The sequence below is a fragment of the Antechinus flavipes genome, chromosome 2 (genome assembly GCF_016432865.1).
Source record: "Antechinus flavipes isolate AdamAnt ecotype Samford, QLD, Australia chromosome 2, AdamAnt_v2, whole genome shotgun sequence".
In the NCBI taxonomy this organism is placed as follows: domain Eukaryota; kingdom Metazoa; phylum Chordata; class Mammalia; order Dasyuromorphia; family Dasyuridae; genus Antechinus; species Antechinus flavipes.
In genome coordinates, this window is record NC_067399.1 from 458,155,434 (window position 1) to 458,177,318 (window position 21,885).

At 34.8% G+C, this 21,885-nt stretch overlaps 1 protein-coding gene across 1 annotated transcript; it reads left to right on the forward strand.

The window, feature by feature from the left end:
• The first annotated feature begins 1,953 nt into the window (after positions 1-1,953).
• Positions 1,954-14,538, forward strand: TLR4 (toll like receptor 4). The gene is made up of 3 exons (XM_051979521.1): positions 1,954-2,752; positions 7,378-7,544; positions 10,452-14,538. Exons 1-3 carry the CDS (start codon positions 2,666-2,668, stop codon positions 12,682-12,684), a joined length of 2,487 nt encoding a protein of 828 aa, XP_051835481.1. The 5' UTR covers positions 1,954-2,665; the 3' UTR covers positions 12,685-14,538.
• Positions 14,539-21,885: the final 7,347 nt, after the last annotated feature.

Here is a 21,885-nt window from a genome sequence, read left to right on the forward strand (position 1 = left end):
TTAAGGCCCCCTAATAGCACTGAGTGGCAATTTTAAACCAGATTTCTCCATGGACCTGAAAGAGAGCAGCATTTGTGAGATGAGCCTGATCCAATTAACTGGGTGAAAACTCAGCAATACATCAGAGATGATGATTTCTTTATGATGGCTTGAACCTTGATATGTTATCTCTAGTATTAAATAGCCATCCACTGTTTAAACTATACTTTTTTATGCAAGAGGCCTTTTTGTGTGTGTGTCTAAAATGTCATTAAGGTAAGTGGGTTATAATTTTGATTGCTGAAATGAAATACAAAAGGGTCTTTGGACATTAGTTTGTCATTTGACACTGTTTGTTCTTTCAGAGGATGTAAAAAGGCTTAACCCTGATCTTTTTTTTTTTTAATAATAGCTTTTTATTTTCAAAATACAAGCAAAAATAGTTTTCAACATTCACCCTTGCAAAACCTTGTGTTCCAAATTTTTCTCCCTTTTCCCTACCTCCTCCCATAGATAGCAAATAATCTTATATATGTTAAACATGTATAATTCTTCTATACATATTTTCATATTTATCATGCACAAGAAAAGTCAGATCAAAAAGGAAAAAAATGAGAAAGCAAAAAGCAAGCAAACAACAACAAAAAAGGTAAAAAAAAATTATGTTGTGATTCATACTCAGTCTCAGTAATTCTTTCTGAATGCAGATGGTTCTCTTCATCACAAGTCTATTGATATTGGCATGAATTATCTCATTGTTGAAAAGAGTCACATCTATCAGCATTGATCAGAATTGTATATATTGCTGTGTACAATGATCTCCTGGTTCTGTTCATTTCACTTATTATCAGTTCATGTAAGTTTTTTCCAGACCTCTCTGAAATCATCCTGTGATCACTTCTTATAATAAAATCATATTCCATAACATTCCTGTACCATAACTTATGTAGTCATTCCTCAACTGATGAGCATCCATTCAGATGCTTACCACTATAAAAGAGATGCTTCAAACATTTTTGTACTTATGGGTTCTTTTCCTTTTTTTGATCTCTTTGGGATACAAACTCAGTAGAGACACTGCTGGATCAAAGGGTATACACAGTTTAATAGCCCTTTAGATGGATCACTTCACAACTCCACCAATAATATATTAGTGTCCCAATTTTTCCACATTGCCTTCAATATTTATCATTTTCTTTTCCTGTCATCTTAGCCAATCTGAGAGGTATTTAATCCTGATCTTTAAACATTTTGTTGGTTTGTAACTACTTTAATGTAATTTCATGGTAGCTTGTATTCTGTTCATCTATTTGGGTTGGCAAGGCTTAAGTACTTGTTAAGATTTGCTTTTTTGTTTGTTTTGATTTTGTTTTTGCTGAGAAGCTGAAAATGTTATTTTTCTTCATTCTTTCATTCATTTATTCATCAAGTTTTCATTGATTTCTTCTTTCCTTTTAGGAGCTTACAAACTAGTGTTTATTGATTAGAATAGAAAACACTAGATATTAAAGTTAAAAACCATGACTTGAATTTTATTCATGAATCTTCTTATAGAATACAAAATATTTAGGCATAGAACATTAGAGCTGGGAGGAACCTAAAGGCATAAAATGAAAGAGCATAGAAAGAAGAAAGTAGAAAAAAAATTTAAAAGAAGGGGGTAGAGGGACCCAAGATATAAAATGTTAAAACTTAAAGGAATTTTAAGATATGTGGGACATTGGCATAAAAAGTATAGAATAGGATGTTAGAGCTAAAAAGGAACTCAGAGATTATTTAGTCAAGCCTCCTTTCATTTTAATGATGAAGAAACCAAGGTTTTCCTCCCCGTGAATAACTACCAGAGGAAACAGAAATTTATTCTAATTTCCCTGTGCCTTAGAATAAATTGCTGATTGATTTAATGTTAGGCAGAGGAAGGGGGACACCAGATTATGGATTATCAAACCGAATATCAGCTGAATGATTGAGTCAACTTGATTACTATTGTTGTCATTCATGATTATCATCATTCTATCACTAATAATTATGAACTACTGTGGCTAGGTGATATAGTACATGAAGCACTAGGCTTGGAGTCAGGAAGATCTGAATTCAAATTCAACCTTAGACATTTATTAACTCTGATTTTGGACAAAACACTTAACCCCTATTTGCTTTGGTTCTCTGCCTATAAAATGGAGACAAACTGAAGAAGGTAATGGCAAACCAGTTTTTTTATTTTTGCCAAGAAAACATAAAGTTGGACATGCCTGACTGAATGATTGAACAGCAACAACAAGCCCGAACTGGGCTCACAATAGCCAGCGGCTCCCAAGAATGTTCTGTTGTATTTTCCCAGGTTCATCAAGATAAAAAGATGTCAAATAACTTCCTGGGATAAGAGCCAGCTTACTCTTAAAGCTGTCTCAAACAGTACAATGAACACTTAAAAAAAAAAAAAATCTGCTTCTAACTTCCTCTTGGTCCCAACGAAGATAAATACTTGAGAAACAATGTCCCAAAATGCTAATGTGGTGACTCTCACTTCCTCTCTACTCCTTACCCTGCTCCAGTTTGCATATGCACTACAGTGGGGCACCTATTCTGGGGCAGAAAGCTCTGTGTTTTAAAAGTGGGACCTGCTTAAGAGGATTTATGTTGCCATGTGTTCATATTGCTGTCTCTGCCCCCAGAAAATGCCAGGATGGTCCGTTGGATAGCCATGGCTCTGATTATAACCACAACCTTCTTTTCCTGTCTGGATCCGGGGAGTTGTCATTCCTGCCTAGAGGTAGGTGCTTGAGGAGTCTGTACTGTTATGCGTTATCCTGCCTCCTTTCTTGGGGCTTCTCTATTGTTTCATCTTAGAAAAAAAAAATTAACTCTTTAAAACTTTCCAGCGTGGGCACCAAGCAGGTGTTTGACATTGAGCTCAATGACCTTTTCTCTCTAAATCTAAATTTCCTCATCTGTGAGATGCAGGACTTAGACTACATGATCTCTAAGTTCTTTTTAAACTTTAACATTCTATGTGTTAAACTTCCTTCTCTAGCTAAAGTGCTAAGGTTCTATGAACTTTGATCTAGTTTACTTAAAAAAAACCCCAAACACTAGACATACAGAAGCAGAAAGAACATCTTAACCCTTGTTGGTAGGGCTGGTAGCCAAGATATTAAAAATCAGCAACCCAGACTTTGTCTTACTGATGTACCTTCAGTCCCACAGTAATCTTAGTAGAAACTCTCAAGAGTTGTAGGAAAGTTGTCTTCAGAGTTCTGCCATAGTTTTATTTTTTTCCTAATAGTTTGCTCTTTTAAATTAGGACCTCTATTTAAGTTGTCTTTTTAAAAAAAATTTGACAAATATATTTTCTTGTCAATACCAAGAGGTTCTTTCATGACCATTGCTGCAAGATTAAATAGACTACATGAAGTAAAGCCCAGATTCAAACTGCAATTCTTTTACTGTCTGTAATTTATACATAAACCAACCAGTTGAAACATAAGACATTTAAGTAGATCCAATAATCATTTTGTGTAAACTAAGCACCTGAGAGCTGGTTTGACAAAGTAATTTGTTTTATAAGATCTTTACTTTTAGTTTCTGTCTACTGGCTTAATAGATTGCTTTGTAATCATATGCCAAGACTACATTCCAATTCAAGGAGTGGTGCTGTGTCCTGGTGCTGTGCTCCCCATGACTCACTACACTCTCATATGTACATAGAATCCCAGAGTCATTTCATATTAAAGCTGAAAGGGGCCTTAAGAAAATGGAATATTAGTATACTCATTTTTTAGGGAAATTTAGGGAAGGGATCTGTGAAGAGCTGGAAAGAATTTCAGAACATATTGGGTTAAAAATAGAAGAGATCTTAGAGACCATCTTTTCTTTTATAGATTGGCTATCTTAAGAAGGATAACAATTTTTTTCAAAACTTCATAGAGTTTTCAAGGAGAAAAGAGAGATGATAAATTTTTTTAAAAATGTTGCCCAGATGCCAATTCTTTCTGCTGAAATTCTTTTTCCTCTCTCCCTCCCCTCCACCAAATTGCTAGTTTCCAAGTATCAGATAAGAAGACTAATTGAAATATTTTCTTGGAGTATTCAAGTTTCTGTCATTTCTGAATAAAAGCTAGTATGGTTGCCCATGCAATATTTGGACTTTCTCCCTGTAGTGGGTTATTTGGATTTCTACAAGAAAAAGGTTAAAAAAAAAAAAAACAGGAGGAAAACATAGGCAAAAAAGATCATAAAAGGCTGTGTCTGGCATTCTGGGGATTTCTTGGCCTTTTTCAAGGCTATCACGAGGGTGATTTCACACCAGGAAACAGTAGATTCCAACTGAGGATATCACACTGGAACCTGGGAGCCAAGAATACCAAGGACATAGCAAATGCATCTGGCCACAGATTATTTTTCCTTTTCTGAACTTAAGGGCCAAGAACAGACAAGTGAAAAGAAAAATATTACTAGACTTTCACTATTTTGCATTCTAAAATGCTGGAAATCTGTTAGGGAAAACTATACAAATGAATAATTTTGCAAAAACAGAACAGAGCTTATAGAATTGTTTTGTCTCTTAATATAGAACAAATTTATATGCAGATCACATTTAATTTCTGAGGTTTGTTCACTAGAAACTATTCTGGCTCTATTTCTAGGGTCATAAAAGTAAAAATACCCCATGTAGGTCTTGTATATCCTAACTGCCCATTTTGGCGGGCAGATATATTTTAGGCTGTTCAATGATTATGCTTTTGGAAAATTTTTTAAAACAAAGTCTATGATTTTAGTCTAACTCTCCTATTGATATAGTCTATATAAATGGATATGGGTTCCCATGGAAACAATGTTGCTTTTAAAATAAATAAAACTACAAGTCCTTTTTTTTTTTTCAAAAATGCATTATATAGTATAAGAAAATCATACATTTTATGGCAAAATATTAGTAGCACTGGATATCAATTCAAATTGATAAAAAAACAACCTAAATTCACTTAATGCACTAATGTTTTATTGTGCTTTATACATGTCCAAAAACTATCCTTTGAAGTTATTAGTAATGTAATGTAAAGTAGGGTACAGCTAGTGTAAATATTACTGTTCCCATTTTACGAATGGTGTAATAGACTTAATTGACAGAAATAACTTGCCCCAAATCAGGAGTAATCAATTGAATTGGGATCCAAACCTGGGTCATCTGCCTCTGTGCCCACTGAATCCTACTGCTACTTTGCTTAGGTTTGTTTCTTCTAAGTACTATAGCTTAAAAAAAATGAAAAGAAAAATAAAAACACTAACTCAAAGGATTTAAAGCTGGAATATAGATAGTATTAGAAGATAATATAGTCCTGCTCCCTTCATTTTACAATGGAAGAAACTGACTTTTATACATCATAGAGATAGTAAGTGGTAAACTAAGATTTGAACTTAGGTTCTCAGCCTCCAAAGGAAGAACTTTTTTATACTCTCCTGTTCTTCCAAAACCCCTTCAGTTTCCCTGACGACCTCTCTCTGATTTTCTAAGAAAGGAAAACAAGTAACCCTCTCTGATTTCTCCAACATTGTTGCCTACTATCTAGGAAATATTATTGCCTTTTAATAACAACAAAAGTATATGACAATTAAAAAGACTGCATCACTTTCTGGTTTATGTGCATACAATATTTCATATAATTTTATCAATCTTGAAAAGTAGATAATGCTACTATTATAGAGAGAATATTATTGTCTTTATTTGACATTTGGGGAACTGAAGCTCAGAGCTGAAGGTCACCTGATTATCAAGGGGAACCACAAGACCTCAAATCTAAATCCTCTGTTTCTAGAGTCCATTGATATCTTCATTATTCCATTTCTATCCCTTTTTAGAAAAGTTCAGGTTGATCTGGGTCAAAAGAGAAGGAAATATAATATAGGCCCCCAGAAATGAAAATGTCATTAAAATTGTGGTCAGAGTAACTATTTAATTAGTTGGATACAAATGACAATGGTTCAGACTACGGACAGCGCATTTTCAGAAATTTAAACAATAGTTAAAGAGATTATACAATTTCAGAATGCACTGGAATCATAGAATATTGAATATTAGTGTTGGATGCTACCATAGAAATTATCTCTCTTTTTAAAAGTTTTTTTAATTTTCAAAACATATGCATGAATTAGTTTTTAACAAAAAACTTTGTGTTCCAATTTTCCCCTAGATGGCAAATAATGCAATATATGTTAAACATATGATAGAAATTATCATTTCAGATTCCAGATCTTAGAATGTTATTGTGCAGAATCTTAGTACCATGAATTTTAGAGATGAAAAAAAGATTTTAGGTATTATCTACTTTATTCTCATTCAACTTTAGAGAAAAGAATTTTGAGACTTAGAAAGTGTCTCATCCAAGGTCACATAGTGAGTTAATAATATCAGAGCTGAAATTAGATAAAATCCAGCATAGGCCAAAGTCTTTGCATTTTACAGGATATTGATGAAAATAAAGGTCAAAGGCCATGATCTCTATGCTATAGTTGAATTTCATTTATAGAACTTGGACCGTAAAATAAAATAGTAGACAACTACCATAAATATTAATACTAGTGGCAGTACTACCATCCATAAAAACACACATACACACCTCACATTTATATGCTGATTTAAAATAATGCTTTGGGTATTTATTCTAAAGTATTACCATTCTCAATTAACAAAGCAAAAAAAAAAAAAAAAAAAAAGAGGCTCCAAAATATGAAATGATTTGTCTCAGGTTACAGAACTTCTCTGCTGGAGAGACAAGAACTAAATCTCTTATCTCCTCACCTACAGCCTTATGCTTGATATATGGAGGTTATTCAAAATGGAAAAAAAAATTGTAAGGCCATAAAACAAATGCTGGATACAAACTCTAGGAGAAGGGTCTCTCCCAGTTTAAACTTCTCAGGTTCTTTAAGAGATACTGTGGGTTAGTGGAAAGGTTGTTAAATGGGATGAGAGAAGATCAAGGCTTGAAACCTGGTATTGCTTATGAAGTTGCTTATGAAGACATCATTTGATCTCTTTGAGGTTCAGTTTCTTCATTGGTAAAGGGAGAGAAAAAAATTAGGCACAATTCACTGCTTAAGGATTTTAAGAAAAAAGTGCTTTTAAAATGCTCATTAAAAAGTGAAGGGGAAAAAAGTTCAAACTTTCCATTTTGATGCAGAGATGAAGACAATCATAAGCTAGTTACAAATGAGTTTACAGACATCAATTTAATACTCACCACCTAACCCTAGCTGGGTATGTCATTGGTAATAGAAAATGGCATGCAGTGTTTAACTTTCCCTGGTTCAGATTTAGGTGAGTGGCTATAAGGAAAGCACTCAGGATAAACATGATTGTTCTATATGTAAGCACCAGTGGTTTATCTGTGAATGCTACAGGTTTTTCCAGACATTGAATACCAATGCATGGCCCGAAATTTCTCTCAAGTTCCAGTGGATATACCTTCATCCACCCAGAAGCTGGACCTGAGCTTCAATCCACTGAAGTCTTTGGCTTCACGAAGTTTTTCCAGATTTACTGGACTGAGAATACTTGACTTGTCCAGGTAATGATCCCTTATTTATTCATATCACTTCTAGAGACCATTCCTTAAAGTGATCTTTCCTTCTTTCCTTCCTTCCTTCCTTCCTTCCTTCCTTCCTTCCTTCCTTCCTTCCTTCCTTCCTTCCTTCCTTCCTTCCTTCCTTCCTTCCTTCCTTCCTTCCTTCCTTCTTTCTTTCTTTCCTTCCTTCCTCCCTTCCTTCCTTCTTTCCTTCTTTCCTCCCTTCCTTTCGAGGCAACTGTTGCTTGTCCTTATACTTGAAGAGGACTATGACATCAAAGAGGTGATACCATGACATATAAATAAATTGGATTTAGATAAGGGATTATGCAAAATCATTTTTTCTTCTGGAGCCATCTGAATCTAGTGGCAAGATATGGATTAGGATGAGTGGAGATGACCCTGGATGAAGTGAAAGACTTTGGCCTTTTTAAGCTAAGGTCTTTAACAGGTTTCAATTTACCTGAGGCAATGTCCAATCAGTGATTAACAGTAGGTATGGTGTTTTAATTTTTAAAGCAAAAAAATAGTTTAAAAAATAGAGGGTTGAATCTTGACTTTGAAAAGTTCTACACATTGTTTTCTGCTCCATGACATGTGAGGAACAGAAAGAATGAATGAAATTCCTTTTTCTCAGAATATTTTATTTTACCTGGGTGATAAAATATGCAGAAAATTAAGTATAATAAAAAGAATATGCTAATAAATAGTATGAGTAGGAAGATATCACTTTCTGTTGAACTGAACATTGAAGGATAGGCATAATTTTGCAATAATTTTTAAAATAATTAATAATGTTAATATTATGATAATGATTATATGATTTTCATCTTTCTATATTGCTTCAAAGTTTGCAAAGTACTTTTTTGATATCATCCCAGGATGCAACTAGTACAAAAATTTTCCCACTTTTTCAGATGAAGAAATTAATTAAGGAATTATATGATATGTCCTGATCCAGGATTAAAATTGGGCAATAAAAGGAGAAGAGACGAATTCTTCTAGGTGATGAGAATATAGTGAGATGAAAAGGTTCTGGAAAAATTCAAGGAATATTGGTTGGGCTTGAGTGAAGAGCTTGTGTAAGAGAAGAGTAGAAGATTAAAATTCTTTGCATTCTCACAAGTCTTTAAGGTTATATTTTGCCCTTTAAATCATAAATCATCAAGTTTTATTGACTTGACATAAAGAAACTGATGCTTAGCAAGATTAAATGACTTGTCAATAGAATCAGTAAGTATTTCAGCCAAATTTGTAACCAGGTGTATGCAAGTCTGCTGATTCTCTAAAGATCATTTAACTGTTTCCTAATTTTACACAGAAGGGAAAAGAAGGCTATAGAAATATACGGTTTGTCAAAGCTCAAAAAAGGTGGTGGCAGATACAGAATGCCAAAAAAGTTTCCGTTGGCTTTGAGTCCAATATTTTTATTGCTCTGCCTTTACAATTTGGAGAGTGATGAAGAAGTGCCTTGAAAAAAAATCTAAGGAAATATTCTATTAACTTTGTCATTATCTGTCATTAATTGTGCCTACCAACAGTGCTATTCATTTACCACATTTAGGAAACTCCCTTAGCAGTTCTGAATTTTGATATATTCTAAGTCAGTTTAAAGAGTTTGTTTGTTTCCTTAATCATAGAGGATAAATCCATTTTGTCAAGCAAGAGGCTTTAAATTTTGCTGAGGATCTGGCCATAGACTAGTTACAGATTATTTGGGGGGGGTAGACTAACTCAAAAGATGTCAGAATTGAAAGGAACTTAGAATTCAGAATGTGGGTGATAATAATAATAATTAGCATTTTAAGCTTTGTGAGATTCCTTAAAAATATTAATACATTTAATTTTTAAAACAATCCTAGAAAGTGTGTGCTGCCCTTATTCCCATTTTACAGATAAATGATTTGAATTAGACAGAAATTCTATTAAGCATTTGAGGATGGATTTGAACTCAGGTTTTCCTGATTTTAGGTCTAATGCTCTATCCATTGTACTGGGAAGTAAGTAAATTACTTAGGTCACAAATCTATTAAGCATTTGAAGATGGATTTTAGCTCAGATTTTTCTGATTTCAGGTCCAATGCTCTATTCACTGACTGTACTGGGAGGTAATGTAGAATCTTGAATATCAAAGCTAAAAAATGATCTCAAAACTTAGAATGAAAGGGCTGGAAAGGACCTTTAGGAATGATATTAAAGATCATCTAAAACTTTTCATTGTACAGAGGAAGCAACTTAGGATACAGTGAAGTAATTTTACTCAAGGTGACTCCAATAAAGTTAGTAACAAAGTTGGAAAAATTAAAAATCAGACCTCTTAATTCCTAAATCAATTTCACTTCCAATTATAAAACGTTGCCTTTCTCCAGTGGTAAATACATATTGGTTGCTTGATTCATCCACCTTGCAAAGTTTGCCAATATTTTTACCTACCTACTTCTTGAACAGGAGGGTTGAATGGACAAGATGTTTTGTTTTGAATTATAGATCTATATAGTCATGGAAGTCACTCACAGCTTTATCTGCTGCTGTGTATCTGTGGCACGGAATAAGAAGGCTCACATCTACCTTTGTTTCCTGACCAAAATCATCAGTCAACAGCCATTCCATGTCCCAGCTTCTGGTATTGCAAACAATTCTGTTTAGAATTCAAGTTATTTTTTGAGGTTTCTACCTCTGTAGGCCTGGTGTGATAATCGTATGTTTGTCTGTACTGCCAGTGTGATAATACTGTGTCTGCTCATGCATCTGATTTAATAATACTATGTCAGCAATATTTGCCTGTTTGATCTCTCTGCTGGGGCTCATTCACCTGTTATATCACATCTGTATGGACAGCTGGGTTGTTAGTATTCTGTCCTGGAATTTTCCTCAATGCAAACAATATCTCTCTATCCCTCTTTCTTGTAGATGTGATATTCAGAAGATTGAGGATGACACTTATCAAGGCCTCTGTAATCTCTCTACTTTGATCCTGACGGGAAACCCAATCCAGAGTTTGGGTCTCAGAGCCTTCCATGGTCTTCCCAAATTACAGAAACTGGTTGTTGTAGAAACAAATCTTGTGTCTCTGAAGGACTTCCCCATTGGACATCTCATGACCCTGCAGGAGCTATATTTAGGACATAATTCCATCAGTTCTCTCCAGTTACCCCATTATTTTGCCAGTTTCAGCTCCCTGCAGCATCTGGATCTTCACTTGAATTTGATAAATAATATTTCTGATGGAGATTTAGAGCCTATAAAAATGAATCTAAATCTTACCCTAGACCTTTCTCAGAATCCTATTCAATATATTCATCCAGGTGTCTTAAAGGGGATTCACTTAACTGGACTAATTCTGAGAGGAAATTTTCACAGCTCAGGAATCATGGAGGCTTGTATTAAGGGAATGACTGGCTTACAAGTCAACAAACTGGTCCTTGGAAATTACAAAAATGAATTCCAAATGACTAATTTTGAGAGCAAGATCCTAGATGGGCTGTGTCAGGTGGACATTGATGAATTTTGGATGGTTGTTCCCTCTGATTTTCCTTCAGATAGTTATGGATTTTTCAAATGTTTAGTCAATGTTTCTGTTCTCCATCTGGTTACAGTTCCCTTAGAAGTGCTGACTAATCTACCAGTATTTCCTAAACTATTCTCATTGGTATTCACTAACTGTAAATTTGAAACACTGCCTACCTTACCATCTACTTCTCTCCCCTCCCTTAAAGAACTTCGTATTACTAGCCACAAAGATCTCACAACTTTATCTGATTTGAAACTTCCCAATCTGGAGCTTCTGGACCTCAGTCAAAATACTCTGAATATTTTGTCCTGCTGTTCCTACAATACCTTTGAGACACAAAACCTGAAATATTTGAACTTGAGTTATAATGCCCAAATCATGTTGACTAAGAACTTCATGGGTTTAGAAAACCTAGAATCTCTGGATCTTCAACATTGCCGATTGAAAGGTCATGATACTTTCCCTGTCTTTTTATCACTCACAAAACTTCAGTACCTGGATATTTCTTACACAAACACTCATGTCCAATTTGAAAATATTTTTGCAGGTTTGAGCAATTTAACACATTTGAAAATGGCTGGTAACTCTTTCCAGGGCAACATTTTACAAGACATCTTCAAGAATCTGAGTCAGCTTGTCACATTAGATATTTCCTACTGTCACCTAGAACAAATCCCCCAAATAACAATGAAGTCCCTCCACCAACTCCAGGTGTTAGATATTAGCCATAACAACCTCCAGACTTTTGATCCACTCATTTGCAGTCCTCTTTGGAACCTCCAAGTCTTGAACTGCAGTTCCAACAGTATCACAGCCCTGGATGGGCAGAATTTACAGTCACTTTCAGGAACCCTGGTTTCTACTGATTTTTCTGGAAATCCTTTTGATTGTGTCTGTGACCATCAAATCTTCTTTCAGTGGGTCAAAGAGAATATACAACTCTTGAATAGATCTAAACCAATGATTTGCCAGACACCTTCTCATATGAAAGATGTCTCTGTGCTATTATTTGATGATTTATCTTGTCAGATGAAAAAGACTATCATTGCTATGTCTATTTTGGCAATAATGGTGGTACTTATGGCACTGGCCTTGGTCTATAAGTTCTATTTCCACCTGATGCTGCTTGCTGGCTGCAAAAAAATTGTTGGAGAGGAAAGCACTTATGATGCTTTTGTGATCTATTCTAGTCAAGATGAGGAATGGGTGAGGAAGGAATTGGTGAAAAACCTAGAAGAGGGTGTTCCCTCATTCCAACTCTGCCTCCACTACCGAGACTTTATCCCTGGTGTGGCTATTGCTGCCAACATTATTCAGGAAGGTTTCCATAAGAGTCGGAAGGTCATTGTTGTGATCTCCAAGCACTTTATCCAGAGCCGCTGGTGCAAGTTTGAGTATGAAATTGCTCAGACATGGCAGTTCCTGAGCAGTCACGCAGGTATCATCTTCATCATGCTACAGAAAGTGGAGAAGTCACTACTGCGACAACAGGTGGAACTCTACCGGCTGCTTCGTCGGAACACCTACCTGGAATGGGAGGACACTAACCTGGGTAGACATGTGTTTTGGAGACGGCTGAGAAAAGCATTGTTAGATGGCAGAGCAAAGAGGCATAAAGAAGCAGCTGAATAAGAGATTAGACAGCCAGTTATGCTTATAGCTGAAAGAAGAAAGAAGTTTAAGCCATTCTCTTTTCCCCAAATTATCTATTTCTTTCAGTGTGATACTGGAAAGGACAATGGACACTATGTAGTCTGATACTTTCATTTGCAACTATTTGAATTGTTTTATTTGATTACTTGAAGTATTTTCTCTTTGACAAGGGAGCTTTGGAATTTGGTTATAATATTCTTGGGAGTTTTTATTTTGGGGATTTCTTTCAGGAGGTAAAAGGTAGATTTTTTTGAATTTTTATTTTATACTTTGGATCTAAGATATCAAAGCAATTTTCCTTGATAACCTCTTAAAATGTAATTTCTATGATTTATTATTAGATGATATTGGTTTTCAAGTATTCAACTAATTCTTAGTTTTTCTCTCCTCTTGTCTTCTGAGGCTGTGATACAACAAGTTCAGTAGTCTCATGTTTGTGTTTATTTTGCCCTAACAAACAACACCAAGAGCCAGCACTGTATCACTGCATCATCCATGTGTGGAACCATAGATTATAGCAAATGGAGAAATTTTGAATTCTGTGGATAAATTCACTTACCTGCGCAGTATGCTTTCCAGGGATATACTCATAAATGATATGGTTAACACACATTGTTGGAGCTAGCTAAGTATTTGGGAGGCTTTGAAGGCCCGTGTTAAAAAGGAGCAATATTAGGCTGCCTACCAGACTGAAGGTCTGCAGAACCATTGTGTTCAGCTCATTATTGTATGCCTGTGAGACCTGGGAAGTCCATCAGTGCCATGCCAAGAAATTGAATTGCTTCTATTATAATTGTCTTAAGATGATTTTAAAGATTCTTGGCAAGATAAAGTGCTGGACCTGGTCTAGTGATGCAAAAAGACAAAAATTAATCAATCAATTTTTAAATTAACTCTTCTCTATCCATTTTTCAGGTCAGTTGTTTTTCAAATGAGATATTTTGTACTTTTTAGTTTTTCAGTCTTTGTTTTTCTTTTATTGTCTTATTGAATCATTAACTTTCAGTTGCTTAATTCTATTTTTAAGGAATTATTTTTTTCAGTGAATTTTTGTACCTCTTTCCATTTGGTCTAGTATGACTTTTAAAGGGTTCTTTTTCTTTACTTCAGTGAATTTTGTGACTCTTTTAGCATTGGGCAAATTCTGAATTTGGTTTTATTTGTTTTTTGTTTTTTTATGAGTGCATTTTTAAGGATTTTTTCCAGAATTTTTTTTTGGGGGAAGGAAGTTGTTAATTCTCTTTTCATAATTTTCTTTCAGCACTCTCATTTATTTTCCCCAATTTTTCTTCTATTGTTCTTATCTCTTTAACTCTTACAGGAATTTTTTTTGGCCTTAGTCCAATTAGCACTTTTTTTTTTTTTGAGGTTTTGGTTGTGGCTGTGTGTCCGTGTATCTGTGTGTCCGTGTGTGTCTGTGTGTGTGTGTGTGTGTGTGTGTGTGTGTGTGTGTGAGATACAGGGAAGGAAAGGGAGAGAGGGGAAAGAGACAGAGAGAGGGAGAGATAGAGAAGAGAGGAAGAGGAAGAGAAAGGGAGAGACAGAAGGAGAAAGAAAGGCAGAAAAACAGAGAGACAGAGGGAGAGGAGAGAGAGACAGATACAGAGAGAAAGAAAAAGACAGAGATAAAGAGACAGAGACAAAAAGAAAGCAAAGACAGAGACAAAGAGAAAGAGGGAGGGACACAGAGAGAGGGGGATGGGGAAGAAAGAGGCAGAAAGACAGAGACAGAGGGAGAGGAGAGAGACAGAGACAGAGACACAGAGAGAGGAAGGGAGAGGAGAGAGAAACACAGAGATGCAGAGACAGAAATAAAGAAAGAGACAGAGACAGTGAGACAGAGACAGAAAGAAAGAGAGAGAGAGAAAGAGAGAGGGAGGGACACAGAGAGAGGGGGGAAGGAGGGAGAGAGAGAGAAAGAGAGAGAGAGAGAGACAGAGAGAGAGAGAGAGAGGAGAGAGAGAGAGAGAGAGAGAGAGAGAGAGAGAGAGAGAGAGAAAGAAAGAGAGAGAGAGAGAAAGAATAAGCCAGGGAGAGAGAAAGGGTATTTACACCTCAGAAATTCACAATTGCTACAAATTAGAGCTTGATTTATTGTTTGATTGTTTTAAAATGTATTTATAAGAATGAAGATTAAACTTTATATGTATGGCACCTGCTGCAGCTACTTTGAAGTCAGGAGTCTGAGTTTAAATACAGCCTCAGACACTTAAAACTGACTAGGTGTGTGATGTTGGTCAAGTCACTTAACCCCAATTGCCTTTCCAAAAAAAAAAGAAGAGTTAAGAATGACTAAAGTTGTGAACTCATATTACTTCATAACATTGCTAGTTCCTTTAAATCCATCAATTGGGAAATGGCTGAATAAGTTGTGGTATATGAAAGTAATGGAATATTATTGTTCTATAAAAATGATGAACAAGCTCCTTTTAGAAAGACTTGGGGAGATTTACATGAACTGATGCTGAGGGAAACAAGCAGAATTAGGAATACATTACACACAGAAACAGCAAGAATGTGTGATCATCAATGAGGAAAGACTTGGTTCTTCTTAGCAGTTCAGTGATCCAAACCAATACTAATAACTTTAGATAGAAAATGCTATCTGCATCCACAGAAAAACTATGGAATTGAATGGAAATCAAAACATATTATGTTTACTTTTTCCCCTTTTTCTTCTGTATTTTCCCTCTGTTTTTCTTTTTCTTTTGCATTTTTCTCTCTCATGATGTTTTGCCTTTTGTTCTGATTTTTCTCTCCCAACATGAATTATTTATTTTTATTTTTATTAATTATAGGGTTTTTTTTAATTGACAGAACATATGCACGGGTAATTTTTCAACATTGACTTGCAATCACTTCTGTTCCAACTTTTTCCTTCCTTCCCTCCACCCCCTCTTCTAGATGGCAGGCAGTCTCATACATGTTGAACATGTTAAAGTATATCTTAAATACAGTATATGTATACATATTTATACAGTTCTCCTGTTGCACAAAAAAAAAATCAGATTTAGAAAGGTAAAAATAATCTGAGAAGCAAAACAAAAAATGTAAGCAGTCAAAATTCATTTCCCAGTGTTCTTTCTCTGGGTATAGCTGGTTCTGTTCATCACTGATCACTTGGAACTGAATCAGATCTCTCATTGCTGAAGATAACCACTTCCATCAGAATTGATCCTTGTATAGTATTGTTGTTGCCATGTATAATGATCTCCTGGTTCTGCTCATTTCATTTAGCATCATTTCATGTAAGTCTCTCCAAGCCTCTCTGTATTCATCTTGCTGGTCATTTCTTATAATATTCCATAACATTCATATGCCACAATTTACTCATTCTCTAATTGATGGATATTCAATTTCCAGTTTCTAGCCACTATGAAAAGGGCTGCCACAAACATTTTTGCATATATGAGTCCTTTTCCCTTCTTTAATATCTCTTTGGAATATAAGCCCAGTAGTAACACTTCTGGATTAAAGGGTATGCACAATTTGATAACTTTCTGAGCAAAGTTACAAATTGCTCTCCAGAATGGTTGAATCAGTTATTAACTCCACCAACAATGCATCAGTGTCCCAGTTTTCCCGCATCCCTTCCAACATTCATCATTATCTTTTTCTGTCTTCTTAGCCAATCTGACAGGTGTGTAGTGGTTTTTCAGAGTTGTCTTAATTTGCATTTCTCTGATCAATAGTGATTTGGAACACCCTTTCATATGAGTAGAAATAGTTTCAATTTCATCATCTGAAAATTGTCTGTTCATATCCTTTGACCATTTATCAATTGGAGAATGGCTTGATTTCTTATAAATTAAAATCAATTCTCTATATTTTGGAAATGAGGCTTTTTTCAGAACCTTTAATTGTAAAAATTTTTTCCCAGTTTATTGCTTCCCTTCTAATTTTGTCTGCATTGGTTTTCCAACATGATTTATAAAAAAATGTGTTTTTAAAAAGTATGGCACATGAATTACCTTGATTCTTGTTAAAAACATTTGTCAGCCTGCTCCTACACTGTGTAAGTTCATAAGGAATGTAGTAGAAGACTCAAAAGAATCAAGTCATCCTAAGACTGAAGGCCTAGAGACATAGAATAATCATAACAACAGTGACAAATAATAGCTGGAATTTATAAAGTACTTTAAGGCTTAAAAAATATTTTATATCTATAATTTCATTTGAGCCTTACAAATCTGCTGCTTTCAAGGGTCCATCAGTTGCAAATTAAGAGTCCCTGGACTAAATGAGGCTGTAAAGTCATTCTGGGTTCTAAATCTATTATCCAAAGTTTTAATAATATAGAACACTATCTGTGTCAAAATTTGAGGCTAAGTAACAGTTGAAAGGCACTTTTTGAAGAAGAGAGAACTGACCCCTCTAAGGAAGAAGCTGCTATTTATCTTATAAAAAAATAGAACACTATCTACAATTTCAGCAATGTTTGAGAACAAATGAACAACAGGTTAACCTCTTCTTTTGTAAATATAATATGCAATCAGAGAATGTGAACTTCCCTTTCCACATCTTTTGCTTGTGAAACATTTTAAGAGTAAATAACTCATGTTTCAGTTTCCTGTTGGTAAGTTTTGCTAAGATCTTTTAGGAAGGGGTGGGAACTTTGAGGAAGAATAAATGACACAGAGGTTAATATGGGTCATATGAACATGAATTCCTAGCTGGGTTAATAACTACCACATTCCTGAAACTTCTGAGGTTAAGAATAATGAAAGTAACCCAAAGTGCAATGATATATATGTTGCATATGCTTAAAAATGTGTAAATCCATGCATGTAAATGTGTGGCGATGGATATTGATAGTGATATTAATATAGATATCAAATGTTCATCCATATAAATATGTGGGCATGCTTTGATGCAAAGCACTTAAGAAAAAGGAAATACATGGGACCAACCTTTTTTTTTTCACATGCCAACTATGACCATATTTCCCATCCATGACAAAAAAAAAAAAGTAAAAGAAAAAAATTTCAGTGTGAAACAGCACTAAATTAGGAATAGCATTTAGATAAGGTGCAGTCTCTGATTTCAAGATCTTACAATCTGGGAAGTACACAACACCAAAGACATTTTAAATTCATAATCTTACAGTGAAAATGCCTCATTGAGCTTTAAAAATAAAGTGATTTCCATGAGAGAGAAAGTCATTAGTAAACAAGAAGATCCAAAATAATTTCTTAGATGAGATGACATTTTATTTGAGATTTAAAGGAAGGGAGGAGTTTATCAGGCAAAAGATTACTGCTGAGTTTGTCAAAGTAAGCAGTTTCTCATTTGAGTTGACCATAAAGATTTATAGCAAGAATGAGAAAGGATTGAAATTGCCACTTTAAGCAAAGGTCAAGTTCAAGACCATTTCAGAATGACTAGTGCTGATGATCAAAGTTTATTTTTCTACCAGGATCAAGAAACTGTTATCTGAACTCAAAGTTCAGAGTCCATATTATCATGTTATCAGAGAAAATAAAGAAGAGAGGGGAGACAGACAGAAAGACTCAGAGATAGAGAGAGATCAGAAAAAGAAAGAGGAGGAGGTGAAGGAAAGGGAAGGGAAGAGAGGAAGAGAAGAAAGAGAAATAGAAAGAAGAACGAGGTAAAAGAAGAGAAAGACGGAAAAATAGAAGCAAAGATAGGAAAAGGGGTAGAAAAATATGAAGAAAGCAAAGGCAAATCACAATCTATATCTAGTGGATAGAGGGTGGAAAAATTTAACAGAAAAGAAAATGAAGGAGGATTCTGGGAAGATCGCAAAGCAAATTGGTAAATATCAAGTTCATCAGTTCTCTCCCACAAAAATTTTCACCACAGGGCCAACATAGACTGGTGAAAAATCAAGAAGACTTGGGACAACAGGGGTCTTCCTAGTACAACCAAAAAGATTTGAAGACAGTCCTAGAGCTAGAGATTAGCCTGTGTAAAGTGCAGACACCTTCAGGGTGGCTCCACAGAAACACCAAGGAGGGATAGTGTCACCGTGGAGTATACTAGGTGTGGCTGGAGACTCAGCAGGAATCACAGAAATTTTCTGTATTGCTTGTGGTGTCCTGGTCTGAATCTTGGTATTAGGAACATTAGGCTCAGCTGTGCTGCAGAGACTTGCCCTTGTGGAAAGGAGCCAGTACTCTGGGAGTGCAGAAACAGTGGGGCAGGAACATTGCTGGCGGAAGGCACTTGTGGGAGGGTGGAGCTCTTGGTTTGGGGTCCCAGGTCCCAGGGGAGAGCTGAAGGGAAGCTAGAGGCACCATCCCCCACCCCAGGATTAGAGGTGTTCACCTTTTATTAAAAAAAAAAATAACCAGAAAAGAAAAAAGAACCCCATCATAGAAACTTACTATGGAAACAGGGAAGACCAGGGTTCATCTTCAGAGAACACTGAAGGAGAAAAAAGCTTCTACCCCAAAGAGTAAAGTGAAGTGGCTTCTTGCGAGAGAATTTATAGAACTCAAAAAAAAATTAAAAATCAAATGAGAGTCATTGAGGAAAAACTAAAATAAGAAAATAAAAACCATCCAAGAAAAATAAGATTATGACAAAAAAAAAGTTAAACAATAGAAAAGATACAGAATCTCAAAGATGAAAATAACTCTTTGAAAGTTAAAATTGGACAAGGGGAATTCAGTGAAGCTATGAGAGATCAAGAAACAACAAAATTGATTATAAAGAATTAAAAAAATCGAATAGAATGTGAAATATAAGAAAAATGACAAATCTGGAGAACAGATCAAAAAGATAAAATATAAGAATAATTGGACTGCCTGAAAGTTGTGACCAAAAAAAAAAAGAAACTTGACACAATAATGCAAGAAATAATCCAAGAAAATTGTACTGGAGTGATACAATATAAGGGGAAAGTAGAAATAGAAAAAAAAAAATCTATCAATCACCACCTCAAAAAAATTCTTTGTGTAAAGCACATAGGAATATTATTGCCTAATTTCAAAATCCCCAGATCAAAGAGAAAATTTTGCAAGAAATAAGATAATAAAAACAATTCAAATGCACAGTACTTAATAGCAGCTACAGTCATAATAAAAGTCCTGGAATCATCAAAAAAACTAGGCTTGTGGCAAAAATATCCTCTCCAGAAAAATGAAAATATTGAATGAGAAAAAAAGGTACATTCAACAAACTTTCAGATTTTCAGGATTTTTTATCAATCAGACCCAATCTTAATAGAAAATTTAACATATAAGAACCAATATCAAAGGAAATATCAATTTCAAGAAACTCAACATGGACAAATTGTTTATGTATATTTTAAGATGAGAAATGTGTACCATATATTTAAGATTGACATCAACAATACTGCAGCTCAAAAGAAAGATTGGGGCAGAATTAAGGTAAAAAAGTTATGTTATAGACAGAAGCATTAGAGGGGAGGAGGGCTTGTAGTTCTTAAAACCTATTCACATTGGGAATAGGTTAAATAGGCAACAGAACATAAGTACCACAAAGGGTATAGCACCCTCCAAAATCTATAAAGAAATAAGGAGGGAGGTAGCTGTGGACAGGAAAAGAAAGGGTGAGTGAAGAAAATAAAGGAGGGATCTATGGAGGGGAGGAGATTAAATAATAGCAAGACAAGTTAAGGAGCAGAATTAAAGTAAAGAGTCAGCAGGGATAGAAAAGATATGTGTATGTGTATGTGTATGTATATGTATGTGTATGTATATGTGTACATCTATATATGTATACATAAATACATCCTTTCTTAACTATAGCTTTGGGGGAGGATGGGGAGAAAAAAAGAAAAAAGTAAAAAAGATGAGCAGCAGAGAACAAAAGAGCAATTTACAAGGAAGCAAAGGAAAGATGGACACTCATGAATATAATTTCTTCTACTAATATATACATACTTTCTTGAATTGGTAATTTGTTGTTATATATTTTGAATCCTTCCTGATGTTTGACTGGGCACATGACAGTATTCTTTTTTGTTTTGTTTTATTTTGTTTTATATTCCTTTTCTACTTTTAATTTTTTTTTGTTTTTTTAAATAAATTTTAAAAAATTAAAAGAAAGGAAAGCCAAGAAAAACCCTTGAAATCATAGATCTTAATATTAATGATAAGACTTTTCCTGAAGAAGGAGAAGGAAGTAAGAGTTATCCTTGAAAGAATGGTATGAATCTACAAATACTGTCAAATTAGAGGCCATTCAGTACCAGATAGATGATCAAAAAGATATTAGTGATTTTTATTTCCCTCATGAGGAGTATTAAGGAAACTATTAAATTAATATAATAATAACTATAAATAGGTGCATTTTATCCTGACTTATATACCCAATAAATCAATCCTTCATTCGACAAACATTTATTAAGAACTAATTATATGCTAGGCACAAGGATAAGCTGCTAAACATGCACAAACAAACCAAAAACAGCCTTTGCCCTCAAGGAACTGAAATTCTAATAGGGAAGATAACATGAAGAAATAAATAATTAGGATGCATACAGAATAGTTGAAAACTAATCTTAAAGCAAAGCTTCCTTTGTAGGTAAGGTGATGCAGGAACTGCCTTCTACAAATGGTGCCACTTTGAAATGAATCTTAAAATCAGAGATTCTAAGAGCTAGAGATAATAAGAGAAACCATTCCAAGCAGTAGTGGCAGTTAATTAAAAGGCATGTTGAGGGAAGGAGAACATTTCTTCCAGGAATGGGAGACAGGGATAAGGATGAGAGATGGAATATTACTTTAAGGGAACTAAATATAGATTAATATGGTTTGATTGCCAAGTACTTTGAAAGGAATAAAGTGCAAGAAGAGTAGAAAGGGAGGAATGATCCAGATTATATAACAAAACTTTTAATTTCAAATTGTTCAATTGTTATTTGATGCTGAAGATAGTACAGAACCAAAGGAGTTCATTGAATAAATGGGTGATGATGGGCAGAGCTAAGCTTTAGGAAAACTACTTTGGTAACTGAATGAAGGATGGATTGGAGAGAGAAATAAATTGAGACAGGGAGAACAGTTATTAAATTAGGCTAAAAAAGAAGTGACAAGGAACTGAACTAGAATGGTGACTCTGAATGCAGTAAAGGCAATATATACCTATTTTCTGAAGGTAGACACAACAAGATTTGCCAGTTGGATATATTGGATAAGTAAAAGTATGGAGTCAGAGATGACACTGAGGATGAGAAATTAGATGGGCCTG